Raw genomic sequence first — 14920 nt, 5'->3', positions numbered from 1 at the left:
CGGGCGGTTCACAGCAAGAGAACTGAGGCATATCAGATGTACTAGTTTGTGCTAACATGCATTATGTAGGGCAGGTTCCATTTGATGTAATGCGGCAGAGACAGGGTGGCAGAGAGCAGGAGAGTCGGCAGGACAGTAAACGACTGGTCCTCTTGGGATCGGCCAGCCCAACCGGTGCTCCTTCTTCTTCATTTGCATGTGTGGATCGGATCAGATCAGAGATTGATCGCACAGCTGTTTAGTGAACTGGGTCGGGGAACAATTGGGTCGGGAAACGATCGCAAAACCATTGGTACACGAAAGGTAAGTTTAGTGGATCGAGGCCTTAGTACAGTGAGTTTCCAGGTTTTTTTTTTTGTTGTTTCGTTGGAAAAATAGGTTTTGTCAAACTCTGCAAAATACTCACAGACGGCATTGATGACTTACCTCCTCTTTTACTAAGTTGCGCTATGCTTTTTAGCGTGCGGTAAATATTAGCATGCGCTAATCACATGCTAAACGCTAACACGTGCATATTATCCTATGGACGCATTAGCAGTTAACACACTTGTTGATTTAGCATGCGCTAAAATGCTTAGCGTATCTTTGTAATAGAAGGCCTTAATAGACTATGGCACCATCTCATAGAAATTTACTAAACTTTTCAAACCACCCTCGGATGTCTATTCAATACCTGTAAAATTAAAAAAAAAATAATAATAAATAAATGCTGCACACCTACATTTGACCCACCATGTATGTCATTTTATGTTGTCATGAGAATGGTCATTATATGATTTACAGCAGGGGTGTCCAACCTTTCGGCTTCCCTGGGCCGCATTGACTGGAAAAAATGTTTCTGGGGCCACACAAACGCGCAAACACCGCAGCAAGACAGAGGAGGGAGCCAGCAAGACGGTAAACATCTGGGGGCAGCAGAGGAAAACACTGCATCGCCCTCGACCGGGGCCGAACAAGATACTTCACGGGGCCGCAGGTTGGACACCCCTGATTTACAGCATAAATACGGTATGGAGATTCTAGTCTTGAAACCAACATGGTGTTGAGGAAAATGGTGTTCAAAAAAGCGTGGGATGAACACAGAGGATCTCTCATTAGAACATGAATGGACAAACTTTCACAGTCTGAATCCCATAAAGGAGATGGTTTGGACAGGCTGGAGTTGGAACCTAAGGGCAGTACTGGGTGGACTTCTAAGGTCTGTGGTCCAGAAATAAGAAAGAAAAAAAAAAGGCATTTTGATTTAATCCTGAAATTATAACGGCTTTGTTAGGATGTGAGAAGGCTTACCCCACTCCCTTTTACAAAACTGCGCTAGTGTTTTTTAGCGTTGGCCATGGAGGTAACAGCTCCGACGCTCATAGAAATTTTGTGAGCATCGACCAGCGATAAAAAAACACTAGCGTGGTTTTGTAAAATGTTCATTCCAGTGAAGCCATCAGAAGTTTGCCTACGTCCTTTTCAGATACCTCTCTCTCTCTTTGTCTCTTGCACCATGCCTTATCCCCTCCTATCACCTTCTTCTTGTGTCTTGCTTATATCAGAAACTTTTAACTGGACCTTTTTGCATCAAATTGGATTATCGGCAGGTAATGTTTTCTATTGACGTTATTCAACCTGTTAACTAAACAACAAATCCTGTTTAATGCTATTAGTATTTGTTCAGTGATCCTTAAAGAACTGGACGTTATTTGAGATGAATTAATGATACAAGTACTATTTACTTGTTAAAAAGATATTTTAAAGTATTATACCTCAATAAATAAACGGTTTGATTTTTTTTTCTCTGCATAGCTGAATCTTCCTATTTCTATGCTATTATCAAAAATGTGAAAAATAGGTTTTTATAGAGAGATAGATATGCTGAAAGCAGAGCCGCTGCTTTTTGTATTGCAGGTATGCACTGGTGGGATAGTTAAGGCTGTGTTCTGACCAATTAAAATTTACCCCTCCCTCCTTTTTAAAACTGCTTTGAGGGTCACAGAGTTCCTATAGGCATCGGAGAAGTGTAGAGCATTCAGAGCGCTGGCCAGAACTAAAAACCTCTTCTGCGGTTTTGTAGAGGGGGTTAAAAAATATGATTGAAAATGCAATTGTTTTGTTACAGCATTGTTGTGAAATGTCCAAGGTTTTCAGAGGCACAGAGGGTTATTTTAAGAGTAGTTGTTTTTTTTAAGATTGTTCTTGGTGATGTTTATTCTTAACTTTTTACCGTGGCAGCATCACTACTGTAGCTTTGTGAAAGGGGCCCTTACTGTGGTATTACAGACCATACATCACGCATGGATGTCAGATCGAATTAATTTGGTTTTCAAAATTTCAGCTCAAAAATACACTAGGGGGAGGGATGGGCAACTCCGGTCCTAGAGGGCCGGAATCCAGTCGGGTTTTCAGGATTTCCCCAATGAATATGCATTGAAAGCAGTGCATGCAAATAGATCTCATGCATATTCATTGAAAACCTGACTGGATTCTGGTCCTCGAGGACCGGAGTTGCCCAACCCTGCACGAGATTCAGGTGTAGAAATTATTATTTACTAGGGTTACCAGATTTTACGTATGCAAAATCTAGACCCCCCCTAGACCAGACATGGGCAACTCCGGTCCTCGAGGGCCGGAATCCAATCAGGTTTCAGGATTTCCCCAATGAATATGCATGAGATCTATTTGCATGCACTGCTTTCAATGCATATTCATTGGGGAAATCCTGAAAACCCAATTGGATTCCGGCCCTCGAGGACCGGAGTTGCCCATGTCTGCCCTAGACCCACCCCCAGACCTGCCCAGTTCCACCCATCCCCGCTCCTTTATGCCCACGCCTCAACCCTAGCCCTGCCCCCCTCAGCCTGCTCATCTCGGTCGGAAGGGCGTCTGTGCAAGTGCACCTGATGTCGCCATGCTCCTCCTGATGCAATTTGCTGTTCAAAACCTGGACAAAGTGCTGGGTTTTGAAAAGCCATCCAGACGCCCGGCCATGCCCTCTAAAGAGAGGACACGTCCGGGTAAACCTATTATTTCCATATCCACGAGGGTCATAATGTAAGTTGCACCTGAGATGATGGAAAATGCAATGGCTTATTCCTCAGCGGGAGAAACAGGATTGGGACCTTGGCTTTTCCCGGTTTTCATTGGGCTGCTCTAGGCACAAGGTTACTTCTCCGCCCCTAATCTTTGCCCTAATAAAATCAAATATTCCAAAGGCAGGAATAACATGTTTTAACCTACTGAAAATATGCAGCACTTGATTTTAAAAAAGTTTAGAAAACTCCAAAAGGACACGCATTCGGAAATCTATCAGCTTGATATTCAGACTGTGGGAGGCAGTCCGCCTAAATCCCATGGTCGACAGTGAGCCCATATATTCAAGGATATACGAGACTTAATCAATTAGGTTAATATTCAGTGCTGACTGGTCAAATTATAACAGGAAAAGATAGAACCATTATTTAGGAGGTCCAATTTGCCTGTTGAACTTAGCCGATGAGCATTGAATATTGCCCGTTATTGTGTCATATAGCTGCTAACATGAATATTCAACACGCGAATAGCCAATTAAATGCTATTTAACTAGTCAGCGGCCATTTTCTGGCTGCTTAAATAGCTTTGAATATTGTGTATGTGTATGTGTGGTATATATTTACCTAGGCACAGTCCCTCCAGAATATCGAACAGCCCTGGACAGTGATGTGGTAAGGGGGGGGTATGGAGGAGGGCTGTCCGCCCCGTGTGCGGTCTTCCTCGGAGTGCTGGCACCCCTCCTCCTCTCTGCCCCCCATTCCCACTCCTCCCCCTGCCTGCACGCATGCTTTGGCATGAGCAGCCACGAAGTTGCTGCCCGCATCGGCTTCGGTGCTTTCTCTGACGTCACTTCCAAGGAAATGATGTCAGAGAGAGCGCCAAAGCTTCCGTGGGCAGTAACTTCATCGCTGCTCTCACCAAAGTTAAAAATGTTCAGGGAAGGGGCATGCATGCAGCAGGGAGGGGGGCCGGAAGAGAGCACTACCACCCTCGCTACGCCACTGGTCCTAGATTCATCAACCAACTTCTTTTCCTATGCTTTAACACAATAGGCCTGATTTTAATTGTTATTTAGCAAGCTGGGCGTGACTTCTGACACATAGCCATTTATGGCAATCTCCCACTGAATATCCTATTTCTCAAATAGCCTGGTGACCAGATACATTGAGCGATACAACCAGTCATTACCATATTCATTGGCTGGCTGGATAAGTTCAGTGGCCAGCTGAACCCACCTAAAAAAACAGGTCTATCTTTGGCCTTTATGACTTAGTTGGCCAACTGATGATTATCGGCTTAGGCGGCAGTGTCTCATCCGGTTGCCAGATATGAAGTCAGAATTGAATTTTTGGGTTCGTATTGGACCGTGGGAGACACTTAACTGAATATCAGGCAAAATGGCTTCAAATATTAATATGCCCATTGTCAGAATATCCAACCTCGTGGATCCTTTATTTAGTCAGGTCTTTCTGGAACCCACATTTCTGCTATGATTTCCATTTTTACCAAATTTGTGGCCTGCTAGATAGACCCAGCTGCTGGGCCAAGTCAAGGCACTCAATAGTACCGAAAGCCTGCCTCGTCGGTTCAGCTCACAGCAGTGAAAGCAAGTGACATGGGCATCGGTTAGAGAATCGGAGGGTTAGATGTCTGTTTGTTGGGGCAGACATGATTCTGCATAGGATGCCGGTACCCAGTTCTCAGCCACTTTCCTAGGTGACCACTGAGACAGGCGTCCTATACAAAATCAGCCCTAAATGTTCTTCTGTTGAATATTCAATCATAATTAGACTTTGGTATGGTAATGCTCTGTTGAAAATGTTTTTGTTTAGGGAGGTATGTCAATGCTGATTTTCTAGATTTTTTAAAATGCTTTAAAGTATATTAAGTAATTGCTGTTTTAATGTATTTGTTTGTTTTAAATTGTGTATGTTTGTTGGAATATACCTAGAAATGTTGATAGAGTGGAATGTAATTTTTCTTAAAATAAATAAATCCATCTAAGGTGTGTGGGGGTCCTCAGTTCCTACCATTAAGGCCGGCGCGTCAGTATGTCAGTTTCAATCACAAGTGGCAAGCGAGCTCTGTTGGACTTCATGATTGAAATTAGTCTGTTATTGAGAAAGACATGGGAGAAGCCACTGCTTGCCCTGGATCGGTAGCATGGAATATTGCTATTCTTTGGGTTTTTGCCAGGTACTAGTGACCTGGATTGGCCACCGTGAGAACGGGCTACTGGGCTTGATGGACCATTTGGTCTGACCCAGTAAGGCTATTTTTATGTTCTTATGCTGCATCAACTGCTCTGTTGTGTATTTAAACTAAACTAAACTAAACTTTAAGTTTGTATACCGCATCATCTCCACAGAAGTAGAGCTTGACACGGTTTATAGGAATAGATATAGAAGGAACTCCAATGAAAGAGAAGTACATAGTAAAGAGAAAGTTAAGAGGGACATAGTATATTGAATAGGGAGAGGACAATTATATTTTAGAGTAAAGCCAAGTTTTCAAATGTTTCCGGAAGAGTTGGAGGGAGCCTAGACTTCGAAGTGGGGCAGTAAAGCTGTTCCACAGTTCGGTGATCCTGAAGACGATGGATGTCCCTAATTTTCCTGAATGGGATATGCCTTTTAAAGAGGGGAAGGATAGTTAAAATTTTTGAGTAGATCTGGTGGTGTTGGGATTCAAGGAGTTCCAGGATAGTGGAAAAAGGGGAGGAAGGATGCTGTGTAGAGATTTGACGGTTAGACAGGCGCATTTGTAGTGGACCCTAAGGATTACTGGGAGCCAATGATGCTTAGACATAAGCGGGGAGACGTGTTCAAATTTGATTTTTGCGAAGATTAATTTAGCCGCGGTGTTCTGAATCCGTTGAAGTCTATGAAGGCTTTTCTTTGTAAGGCTTAAGTAGATGGAATTACAGTAATCCAGTCTGGAAAGAATGATGGATTGTACAAGGACAGTGAAGTGTTGTTGATGGAAGCAGGATCTCACTTTCCTTAACATGTGAAGATTGAAGAAGCATTTTTTTTTACTAGGGAGTTAAGGTGATTGTTGAAGGACAGTGTAGAGTCAATGATGATGCCCAGAACTTTGCTTGAGTGGTCAAGTTGCAATGTGGTGCCAGAGGATAGTGGGATGAGGGTGGGTAGCTGATCTAATTTTGGGCCGAGCCAAAGTAGTTTTGTTTTGGTCTCGTTTAGTTTCATTTGTACGGTGATGGCACAGGAATGGAGGTTCGAAATACATGAAGAGATGTTTTCAGAGAGATTGGTGAGATTAGGGAACATTGACTATGAAAGAGTACACAACTCTTTTCTTCATGTGACTTTTTCTGGTCTGCCATCCTGTTATTTTTAGGCTCATTCTGGGGTGGTTCTGTTGTAGATTCATCAAGGGGAGTAATTTTTGGAAAAGCTGAGGCTTGTGGGGTTTTTGGTAAAAAGAGGTGTCTCTTATTTGAAAAAACGTGTATAATAGGACATAAATGTATTATGCAATTTTGGTTATCAAAAGAAGCACCTAGTTTTTGACATTGGAGGATCCAGTTTCATCGTCTTTTGTTATTTGAGACTTGGGAAGTTAGGCGTTCAGCTAGGAAAATTCGTATGTTTATGGAAATTTGGGATCTGTATATTCAGAATCTTTCAACCAAGGCAAGAAGTTTAATTCTTAATGATTTACATCGAAGCAATGATTTTTATCTAAAATTCCAATTCTTTACTTTTATTATTCTTTATTTTTGTCAACTTTCATTGGGTTTGGGGGGGTTTAGTAGGATTCTTTCAATAAAAAGTTATAAACTAAATTTTGGGGGAGGATAGGGGGGAAGAGGTCAATAGGGAAAAGGGAAGGGGGGTAGGAATTAGGGGGAGGGTATTGAGAGATGTAATGGGTATTTTGGAAATATATTTTGAAGAAAGGAAAGCTATCTGATGGAAATTAATATGATGAATTTTAATTTAATGACTATTTTATGGCATTATATTATTGTATATTTACTGATTTCTTCAATAAAAATGTTATAAATTCAATTTTGACCACAAAAATAATCAATGAGAAAAAGGTTTGTATCAGTTTTACATCAAAGATTTATCCACCTGGACCTCATGGGTTGCTACAAATGTTTAGGGCTCCTTTTACAAAGGTACGCTAGTGTTTTTAGCGCACGCACCGGATTAGCACGCTATAGCACGCGCTAGCTGAAAAACTACCGCCTGCTCAAGAGGAGGCGGCAGCGGCTAGCCCTTAATGCTGTTTAACCACCTTCTTCTTTTGAGACAGTTCAAAGATTATACAAGAGGCCACTGAAAAGTTCTCAGCCCAACCAAGAAGAGAATGATGCGGCACCGCGAGACTTCCAAGTTATTCCACACTTTTCTTGACACTTTCTGTTTCAGTGATATGAAATTAAAAGTGTCAAGAAAAGTGTGGAGTAACTTGGAAGGCTCATGTCTCTCTTCTTGGTTGGGCTGAGAACTTGTCAGGGACACCTCGTAATCCCGAGAGCCCCAAATACAATTTAAGCTCATTACTTTGCTGCCGACTGGAGAAAGCCTTCAGCCTGTAGCTATTGGCAGAGTTAGTGAGACACAGACATTCTGAATTGAATGGTTCTATAAATTATACTTCAGGATAATTTTCGGAAAATATTTGCTTTTTGGAAATGAAGAAAGCAAAAATCATAGATTCATATGATGATCTTGCCAATAACATGTTGTAAGTATCTTGCTCTGTTTCTATTCATCTTTATAATTTACCCATCACTGAATTTTCGGTCTTTTGAGATGTGTTAAAATGTGATTTTGCAAATAAACTTCACTTAAAGGGCAAAAGAGGGAAAACCCCAAATAATATCTGTTCAGAAGCAGGATACGTTTTGATCCCTAACTAGCAACAGGCTTCTCTGCCAGTTTCATCTGCTGTCTTGATCACTTTATTTCTCCTTATCCCACCTCACTTACATCTTTCTGGGTTTTGTTTTGTTTTTTTTAAGTCTTAATATATAAAAATTGAGCAATCACTGGCAAATAAACCTTGAGCTGATCATCAAGGGCTCCTTTTACTAAGCTGCGTTAAGGCTTTAACGAGCGGAATAGCACGTGCTAAATTGCCACGCACGCTAGACCTTAACGGCAGCATTGAGCTGGCGTTAGTTGTAGCCGTGTAGCACGGGTTTAGCGCACGCTAAAATGCTGCGTGCTCTAAAAATGCTAACGCAGCTTAGTAAAAAGAGCCCCGAGTTTAAATCAGAAGAGAAGGAAGGTAATTATCAGGCTGGTATTGTTTTGTCACTGTCTTTTTTCAACCTTTCAACGTCCTTTAGATCATTGTAATCTTATTAGAATGTTTATTTTCTTATTTTTCTCATCTATTCTCTATTTTATTTCTTCATTACTCTACTAATTGTCATTTTTCCAGGTACTTTAGTTAGACTGTGAGCCTTCGGGACAGTAAGGGAATATCTAAATACCTATTTTACTTATAATTTTAATGCACCCTATTGTCTATTTTTCTGTAAACCGCTTAGAATCCTAACGGAGTTTAGCGGTATATAAGAAATAAATTACAAAATTACATTACATTACTGTCATTATTGCAAGATTAGGTAAGTCATTAATTATTTTCTTTGAGGCTCAGACTAAGATTAAACACATTTCGTTCCCAGCAGAAGAAAGCACTTATTCACTGGAAGTTTAAAATGTATCCCTGATCATTATGACCATGTAATTAAATAAATATTGCTTGGTCATAATGATCAGGGATACTTTTTAAACTTGATGATAAATTGTGCTTGACTTGGGGGGGGGGAGAAGGAGGCCAGAAGGACTTCAAGTTGGGCTGAGGGTTTATGCTGATCTTGATTATATAAGATTTGACTTTAAATGGACAGATCTTTATCACAGTCTTCAGGATCATCCCGAGGCAGCTACTACAAGGCAGTGAACTCTAAAATAATTTAATTGCCTTTGAAAATATGTTTTCTAGGGGAAATTAAATCCAAAGAATGTACCTTAAGAGAGACCATAATCCAATGCTTGGCTGCTTAAGAGCAAATATGCAGCAAAATTCGATGGAGCTGGGTGGAGGAGAGGGGAGGGCATCAATTACTTTGAAGGGGGGGTACAACGAGTGTGTTATGAGCATACAAAGATGTATATAAGCCTAAGATAGAATACCATAGAAGACAGAACATGAGAAAGTAAAGTTTAAATCCTTACTACTATTTATTTCTAAAACACTATTAGCTGTATGCAGTACAGTAAAGACCTAGATAAGAGGAACAGTCCCTGCTCCCCAGAACTTACAATCTAGACAAGAGGAACCTATACGAGGGGGGTGCTGAAAGTTCTCAGCCCAACCAAGATCAATGTCAGATGTTTCTGCAAATTGACATTAACGAAATAAGATAACACTTTTTTCGGCTACAGTGGCAAAATAACGCTCAGAATTTAGGAAGTTGGTCGGTTGGGATGAGATCTTTTCAGTACCCCCTCGTATGTAATAAAAGTGAGCCAAATATAAGCCAGTCAAGCCATTGTGACATCACTGATGAGGTTGGCTCTTATTGGTGGAATAAGGTATTAGGACGTCACAATCTCAGCTCTGGTTCACACTATCTGGAGGTGCTGAAAGGTTTTCAGCCCAACCAAGAAGAGAATGACGTGGATATGGTTCAATCAATGATCTGAAACAATGTCAAAACAAAGAATTTCATTTCTGTATATTGCCATTTAACAAAATAATACTCTTTTCAGCTACAGTGGCAAAATAAAGTTCAGAATTTAGGAAGTTGGTTGGTTGGGTTGAAAAATCTTCAGGAGAATGATTACAGAGAAGTGTTTAAAATGCAAAAAATACCCAAATAAACCTGAAAAAATTTCAGCCAGGATTTGAAAAAACTAGAGTCAGAGCATTACACAATAACCCAAGAAGTCCTTAGAAAGAATGTTAATGTTCTCTGAGTATCTGTCTGATTTTCTGTATTCTTTCTATTATCACTTATGTTTCTCTTTCCCTCCAGTTGATGAAGTGGAAGAAATGGCAGTAAAGAATGAAACTAGAGTCACACATTTCATCCTTCTAGGACTTTCTAGCAATCCGGATTTACAGATGGTATTCTTTGTGATGTTTCTATCCATGTACTTGCTCACTATAGCTGGGAATCTTCTCATTATGATAACCATATATATGGACCATCAACTGCACACACCTATGTACTTCTTCCTTAGCAATCTGTCTTTCATAGATTTGAGCTTTGCCACGGTCACTGTCCCTAGAGCTCTTCATCTCTTTCTCATGAAGATCAGAACTATTTCTTTCACTGACTGCATGACTCAGTTGTTTTTCTTGCATGTCATCGGGGGTGCGGAATGCTTTCACCTGATCTTGATGGCTTTTGACCGCTATGTTGCCATCTGTAAGCCTTTACGCTATACCACAATAATGAGCAGACGCATTTGTCTCCTGCTGATTCTTTCTACTTGGGCAGGTGGTCTCTTTCACGCCTTTCCACAGTCACTTCCAATAATTCTGTTGCCCTTTTGTGGTCCTAACGAGATAGATCATTTCCTTTGCGATGGGCCCGCCTTGTCTTTGTTGGCTTGCTCTAATACCTTTATCAGTCAAACGGCAGATATGGCCAACAGCGGATTGTTAGCCATTTTTGGTTTCTCATTGTTGGTCATATCTTACGTATACATCATCTCCACTATTTTAAAAATTAACTCAGCTGAGGGACGGTGGAAAGCTTTCTCTACTTGTGCCTCCCACCTCCTGGTGGTCAGTTTTTTCTTTGTCCCCATTGGCTTCGTCTACTTGAAGCCTTCAGCGTCGTTTGCAGCTGATAAACCACTTGCTGTATTTTACAGCCTTGTGACCCCATTCTTAAACCCCATTATTTATACAATGAGAAACGAGAGGGCAAGAAAAGCTATGAAGAAACTGGGAGGTAGGACTATTTCTATTTTCAATACGCATATAAACTGATTTTTCTCCATTTAATGTGGCATACAATGAACTGAACATGGAGGGATGCACATATAAAACTCGGTCTACATATAGGTCTTTAGTCCACATATAGAATACAAGGTCTGCAGTAGGGTCATTGGAAAAGGAAGGTTTTCACTGCTTTACTGAAGTCCCTCAGGCTATCCAGGTACCTGATCTGTGTGGGCAGCTGGTTCCATAGTTTGGGGAGGAAGTGGCTATAGGAGCACTTGTGTGCTGTTTCCAGGAGGAGGGCTCTTCCGGGGGGTATGCTGAACCATTTCTTGTTTTCTGAGCGAAGGGAATGGTTATGAATGTAAGATTGCAATTTGGCAGAAATGTAACAAAAGAGGCCATCATTTTTACACCTTCTCTCATTTATTGATATATGGTCTTTAAGTTGTTCTTTAAACACTAGTCTTTAAGCCCGTTACATTAACGGGTGCTAGAATAGATGTGTCTGTCTGTCTGTCTGTCTGTGTTTCTTTATCTCTCTCTTGCCTTGGCCACTGTCTGTATCCTTCTATCTCCCCCCCCCCCCCCCCGAGCAAAGCTGTCTGCCCCCAGGACACACCTCCCCCCCAAAGCAGGCCCCTTTCCCTCTCCCTAACTGTCTCTCCATGGCCCTCTTCTGTCTCCCCCCCCGAGCAAAGCTGACTGTCCCCAGCACACCTCCCCCCAAAGCAGCCCTCTTTCCCTCTCCCTATCTCTCCATGGCCCCTTCTGTCTCCCCCCAGCACACCCCTCCCCCCAAAGCAGCCCCCTTTCCTTTTCCCCCTGGCTCCCGGTATTGATTCCCTTCTTACCCTCCCAAAATCCAGGCGTCTTCTGGCCTGCTCCTCTTCACCAAAGCAGCCTGCTATCGTGGTGGCCGGCTTTAGCGAACCTCGCAGGCTGCTCTCCAACTCGGTAGCACGTTCCCTCTGACGCGATCCCATGCGTCAGAGGGAGCGTGCTACTGAAGCTGGAGAGCGGCCTGCGAGGTTCTTTAAAGCCGGCCACTATCACAGGCTGCTCTGAAGAGGAGGATCAGCGGCAAGTGAGGGCGGGAGGTGACACGGCAACTCCTTCTGCACGGAGGTGGAGAGCGGCTTGTGAGGTTCGCTACAGCTGGCTGGCGAACCTCAGCAGGCCGCTTTGAAGAGGAGCGGGAGGGAGGAGTCGCTGGTGTCTTCTGCATAGTCACGCGCAGGCGCCGTGAGGACTGGCACAGAAGCACACCTCACAGCGCCAGTGCTCACGAATTTTCAAGAGCGCATGCGCCTCTAGCATTTTATTATTATTGATTCTCATTATTTGTCCCTTGAAAGATTGAGTAAAGCTAAATGAATTATACTTTATAAGAGTTATATCTTGTTGCATCAAAGAACCCTGTTGTATGTAAATATTTGATTCATTAAGGTCTCGTTTGACAAAGCAGTGCTAACAATTATGAAGCCCATTCAATTCTCAAGGGCATCCTGGCATGGAGTTAAGGAACGGCCTGGTGGCAGAACAGCTGCCTCAACTTCCTGAGGTTGTGGGATGAAATCCAAGAGCTGCTTCTTGTGTCTCTGGACAAGTCACTTAATCCTCCATTCCCCAGGTACAAAATAAGGACCTGTAAATGCATGAACCGCAAAAAAGGCAGCATACAAGTCCCTTTCCTAAATTTCTATTGATTTTATTATTTAAATAATTTTTTGAGATTTGCTAACAAATGTAATATACATATCTAATGACTATTGTATATTAACCTTTGTTCTTAAGAACACATACACTGGGTGATACCGGATGAATAAACATTGTACGGCTATTGTAGTCTGATAACTGCAGACGTGACTAATGGCTTTTTTTGGGGGGGAGAGGGGATATGCGAAGATTTGAAGTTATTTCTGTCTAGACCATCAGACATTTATCTTGTTGCTTACCGGATCCCTCTCACTCCTTTGTCTCCTGCACTGTACCTTATCCCCTCTTATCACCTTCTGAAGTTGTCTTATATACCTTCTTTAAGTTATAAAAGTAGAATTTGATCATTTCCACCAAACTGTAAACTTTAAAAAAAAAAATCTTTTTATTTTTATTAAACTTTGCTAAGTGATTTTAAATGACTTTTGCTAGCTTTTACTAAGAACATTTTACCACGGGCCAGTGAGGTAGATGCTCTGACGCTTATAGGAATTCAATGAGCATTGGAGCATTTGCTTCACCGGTCCATGGTAAAATGCTCTTATGCTGCTTAGTAAAAGGAGCTGCTTGCCCTTGATCGGTGGCATGGAATGCTGCTACTGTTTGGGTTTTTGCCAGGTACTTGTGACTTGGATTGGCCTCCATGAAGCTGAGCTGGATGGACCACTGGTGTGACCCAGTAAAGCTATTCTTATGTTCTTATGTAAGCCAAGTATAGGACAATTGAGGCATTGTGACATCACTGATGAGGCTGGCTCTTAGGCATTGGTGGAATGAGGCGTTATGACATCACAATCTCAGCTCTGGAATGCTGTTGCTATTTGAGTTTTTGCCAGATGCGTGGGACCTGGATTGGCTCCATTGAAGATGGGATACTGGGCTGGATGGACAATTGGTCTGACCTAGTAGGGTTATTCTTATGTTCTTATTATTTGAGATGAATTAATATGTTAAAAGGATCATATCCTTATTACCAGAGTACATCTTATTTGCTACTGGAATTTACTGTCTTTTCCCAGTTTTAAGCTGTAGACTGTATATAAATTTTTGCAACAAATAAATAAGAAAACCTTTCAGTCTTCTTTTTGTTACTGAGTTCCCTCCTTTCGGTTATTGCTGCCAGTAGAGATAAAATCCTTGTTTAGCTTTACTTGCTAAAAAGAGGCAGTTAGAAAATATGTTTTGTCCTAACTCTGTAACGTACTTTTGTGTTTTACTCTGTTTGTGAAATACTTTGGGCTCCTTTTACTAAGATGCGCTAGAAATTACCGCGTACTACACCGTGTGGTATGCTTCTAGAATAACGCCAGCTCAACGCTGGCATTAAGGTCTAGCGCATGCTATTCTGCGCGTTAAGGCCCTAACGCACCTTAGTAAAAGGAGCCCTATGCAATCTAATTTGAACTTATACGGTAATTAGTGGTATATAAGTACGTTTAACTTCCGCTGTAACTTTTTCTAAATAGTATTAAGCCCTAACATGTGTGAAAAACAATCTCCTGCAAAATGTGCCAAAATGTTTTTGTGATATTTTGCCTGTTTTGAGCTTGAGATGTTTAAAAAAATATATTTTTGAGAATGTATGTCATGGGCTGAGAATGGGTGTTGAAGTGTTCACATTAGCATGTGCTAACTGGATAATGCAGAATTATGCAGGACCACTTTCCCACCTCCTAAATAAAATACGGTCACTGGGGTAGTGGGGGAGGGGCAGACCTCTCTTCCTCTCCGTCAAAGGAAGTGACATCAGAGGGAGAGTCAAGGCCACAGCAAGCAGCAAGTAGGAGATGCTGCTGGCTGCTGGCAAAGATTTGAAGAAGTATGCTGGAGAGGTGGATGTGGTGGTGATGGTGGGGGCAGGGAAGAGTGGGAGCACACTCGTCAAATCTTCACCAGCAGCATCTCAAATCTTCTGCTCACACCAGCCTTGGCTCTCCCTCTGGCTTCACTTCCTAGTTGATGGGACTAGGAAGTGACATCACAGGGAGAGTCAAGGCCAGAGCAAGCAGCAAGTAAGAGATGCTGCTGACTGCTGGCAAAGATTTGAAGAGGTATGCTGGGAGAGATGCGTGTGGTGGTGGTTGGGGGGCAAAGAAGAGTGGATCACACTACAGACAAGAGTGTGGGGGGGCACATAACATGATGCAGGATTCTTCCTTCCTTTGCAACACTGCTGGATATGGTAAGTGCTCCCTCATTAACTATTTTCAGGTAACATACTAATGCGAACATTAGTGTA

At 42.0% G+C, this 14920-nt stretch overlaps 1 protein-coding gene across 1 annotated transcript; it reads left to right on the top strand.

The window, feature by feature from the left end:
* Positions 1-10062: 10062 nt before the first annotated feature.
* On the top strand, positions 10063-11010 carry LOC117350498 (olfactory receptor 4E2-like). Its single transcript, XM_033924792.1, has one exon. It carries the CDS (start codon positions 10063-10065, stop codon positions 11008-11010), a length of 948 nt encoding a protein of 315 aa, XP_033780683.1.
* Positions 11011-14920: the final 3910 nt, after the last annotated feature.

Source organism: Geotrypetes seraphini, chromosome 16 (genome assembly GCF_902459505.1).
Source record: "Geotrypetes seraphini chromosome 16, aGeoSer1.1, whole genome shotgun sequence".
Taxonomy (NCBI): Eukaryota; Metazoa; Chordata; class Amphibia; order Gymnophiona; family Dermophiidae; genus Geotrypetes; species Geotrypetes seraphini.
The sequence above is the reverse complement of the archived record's forward strand: the minus strand, read 5'-3'. Positions and strand labels throughout refer to the sequence as shown.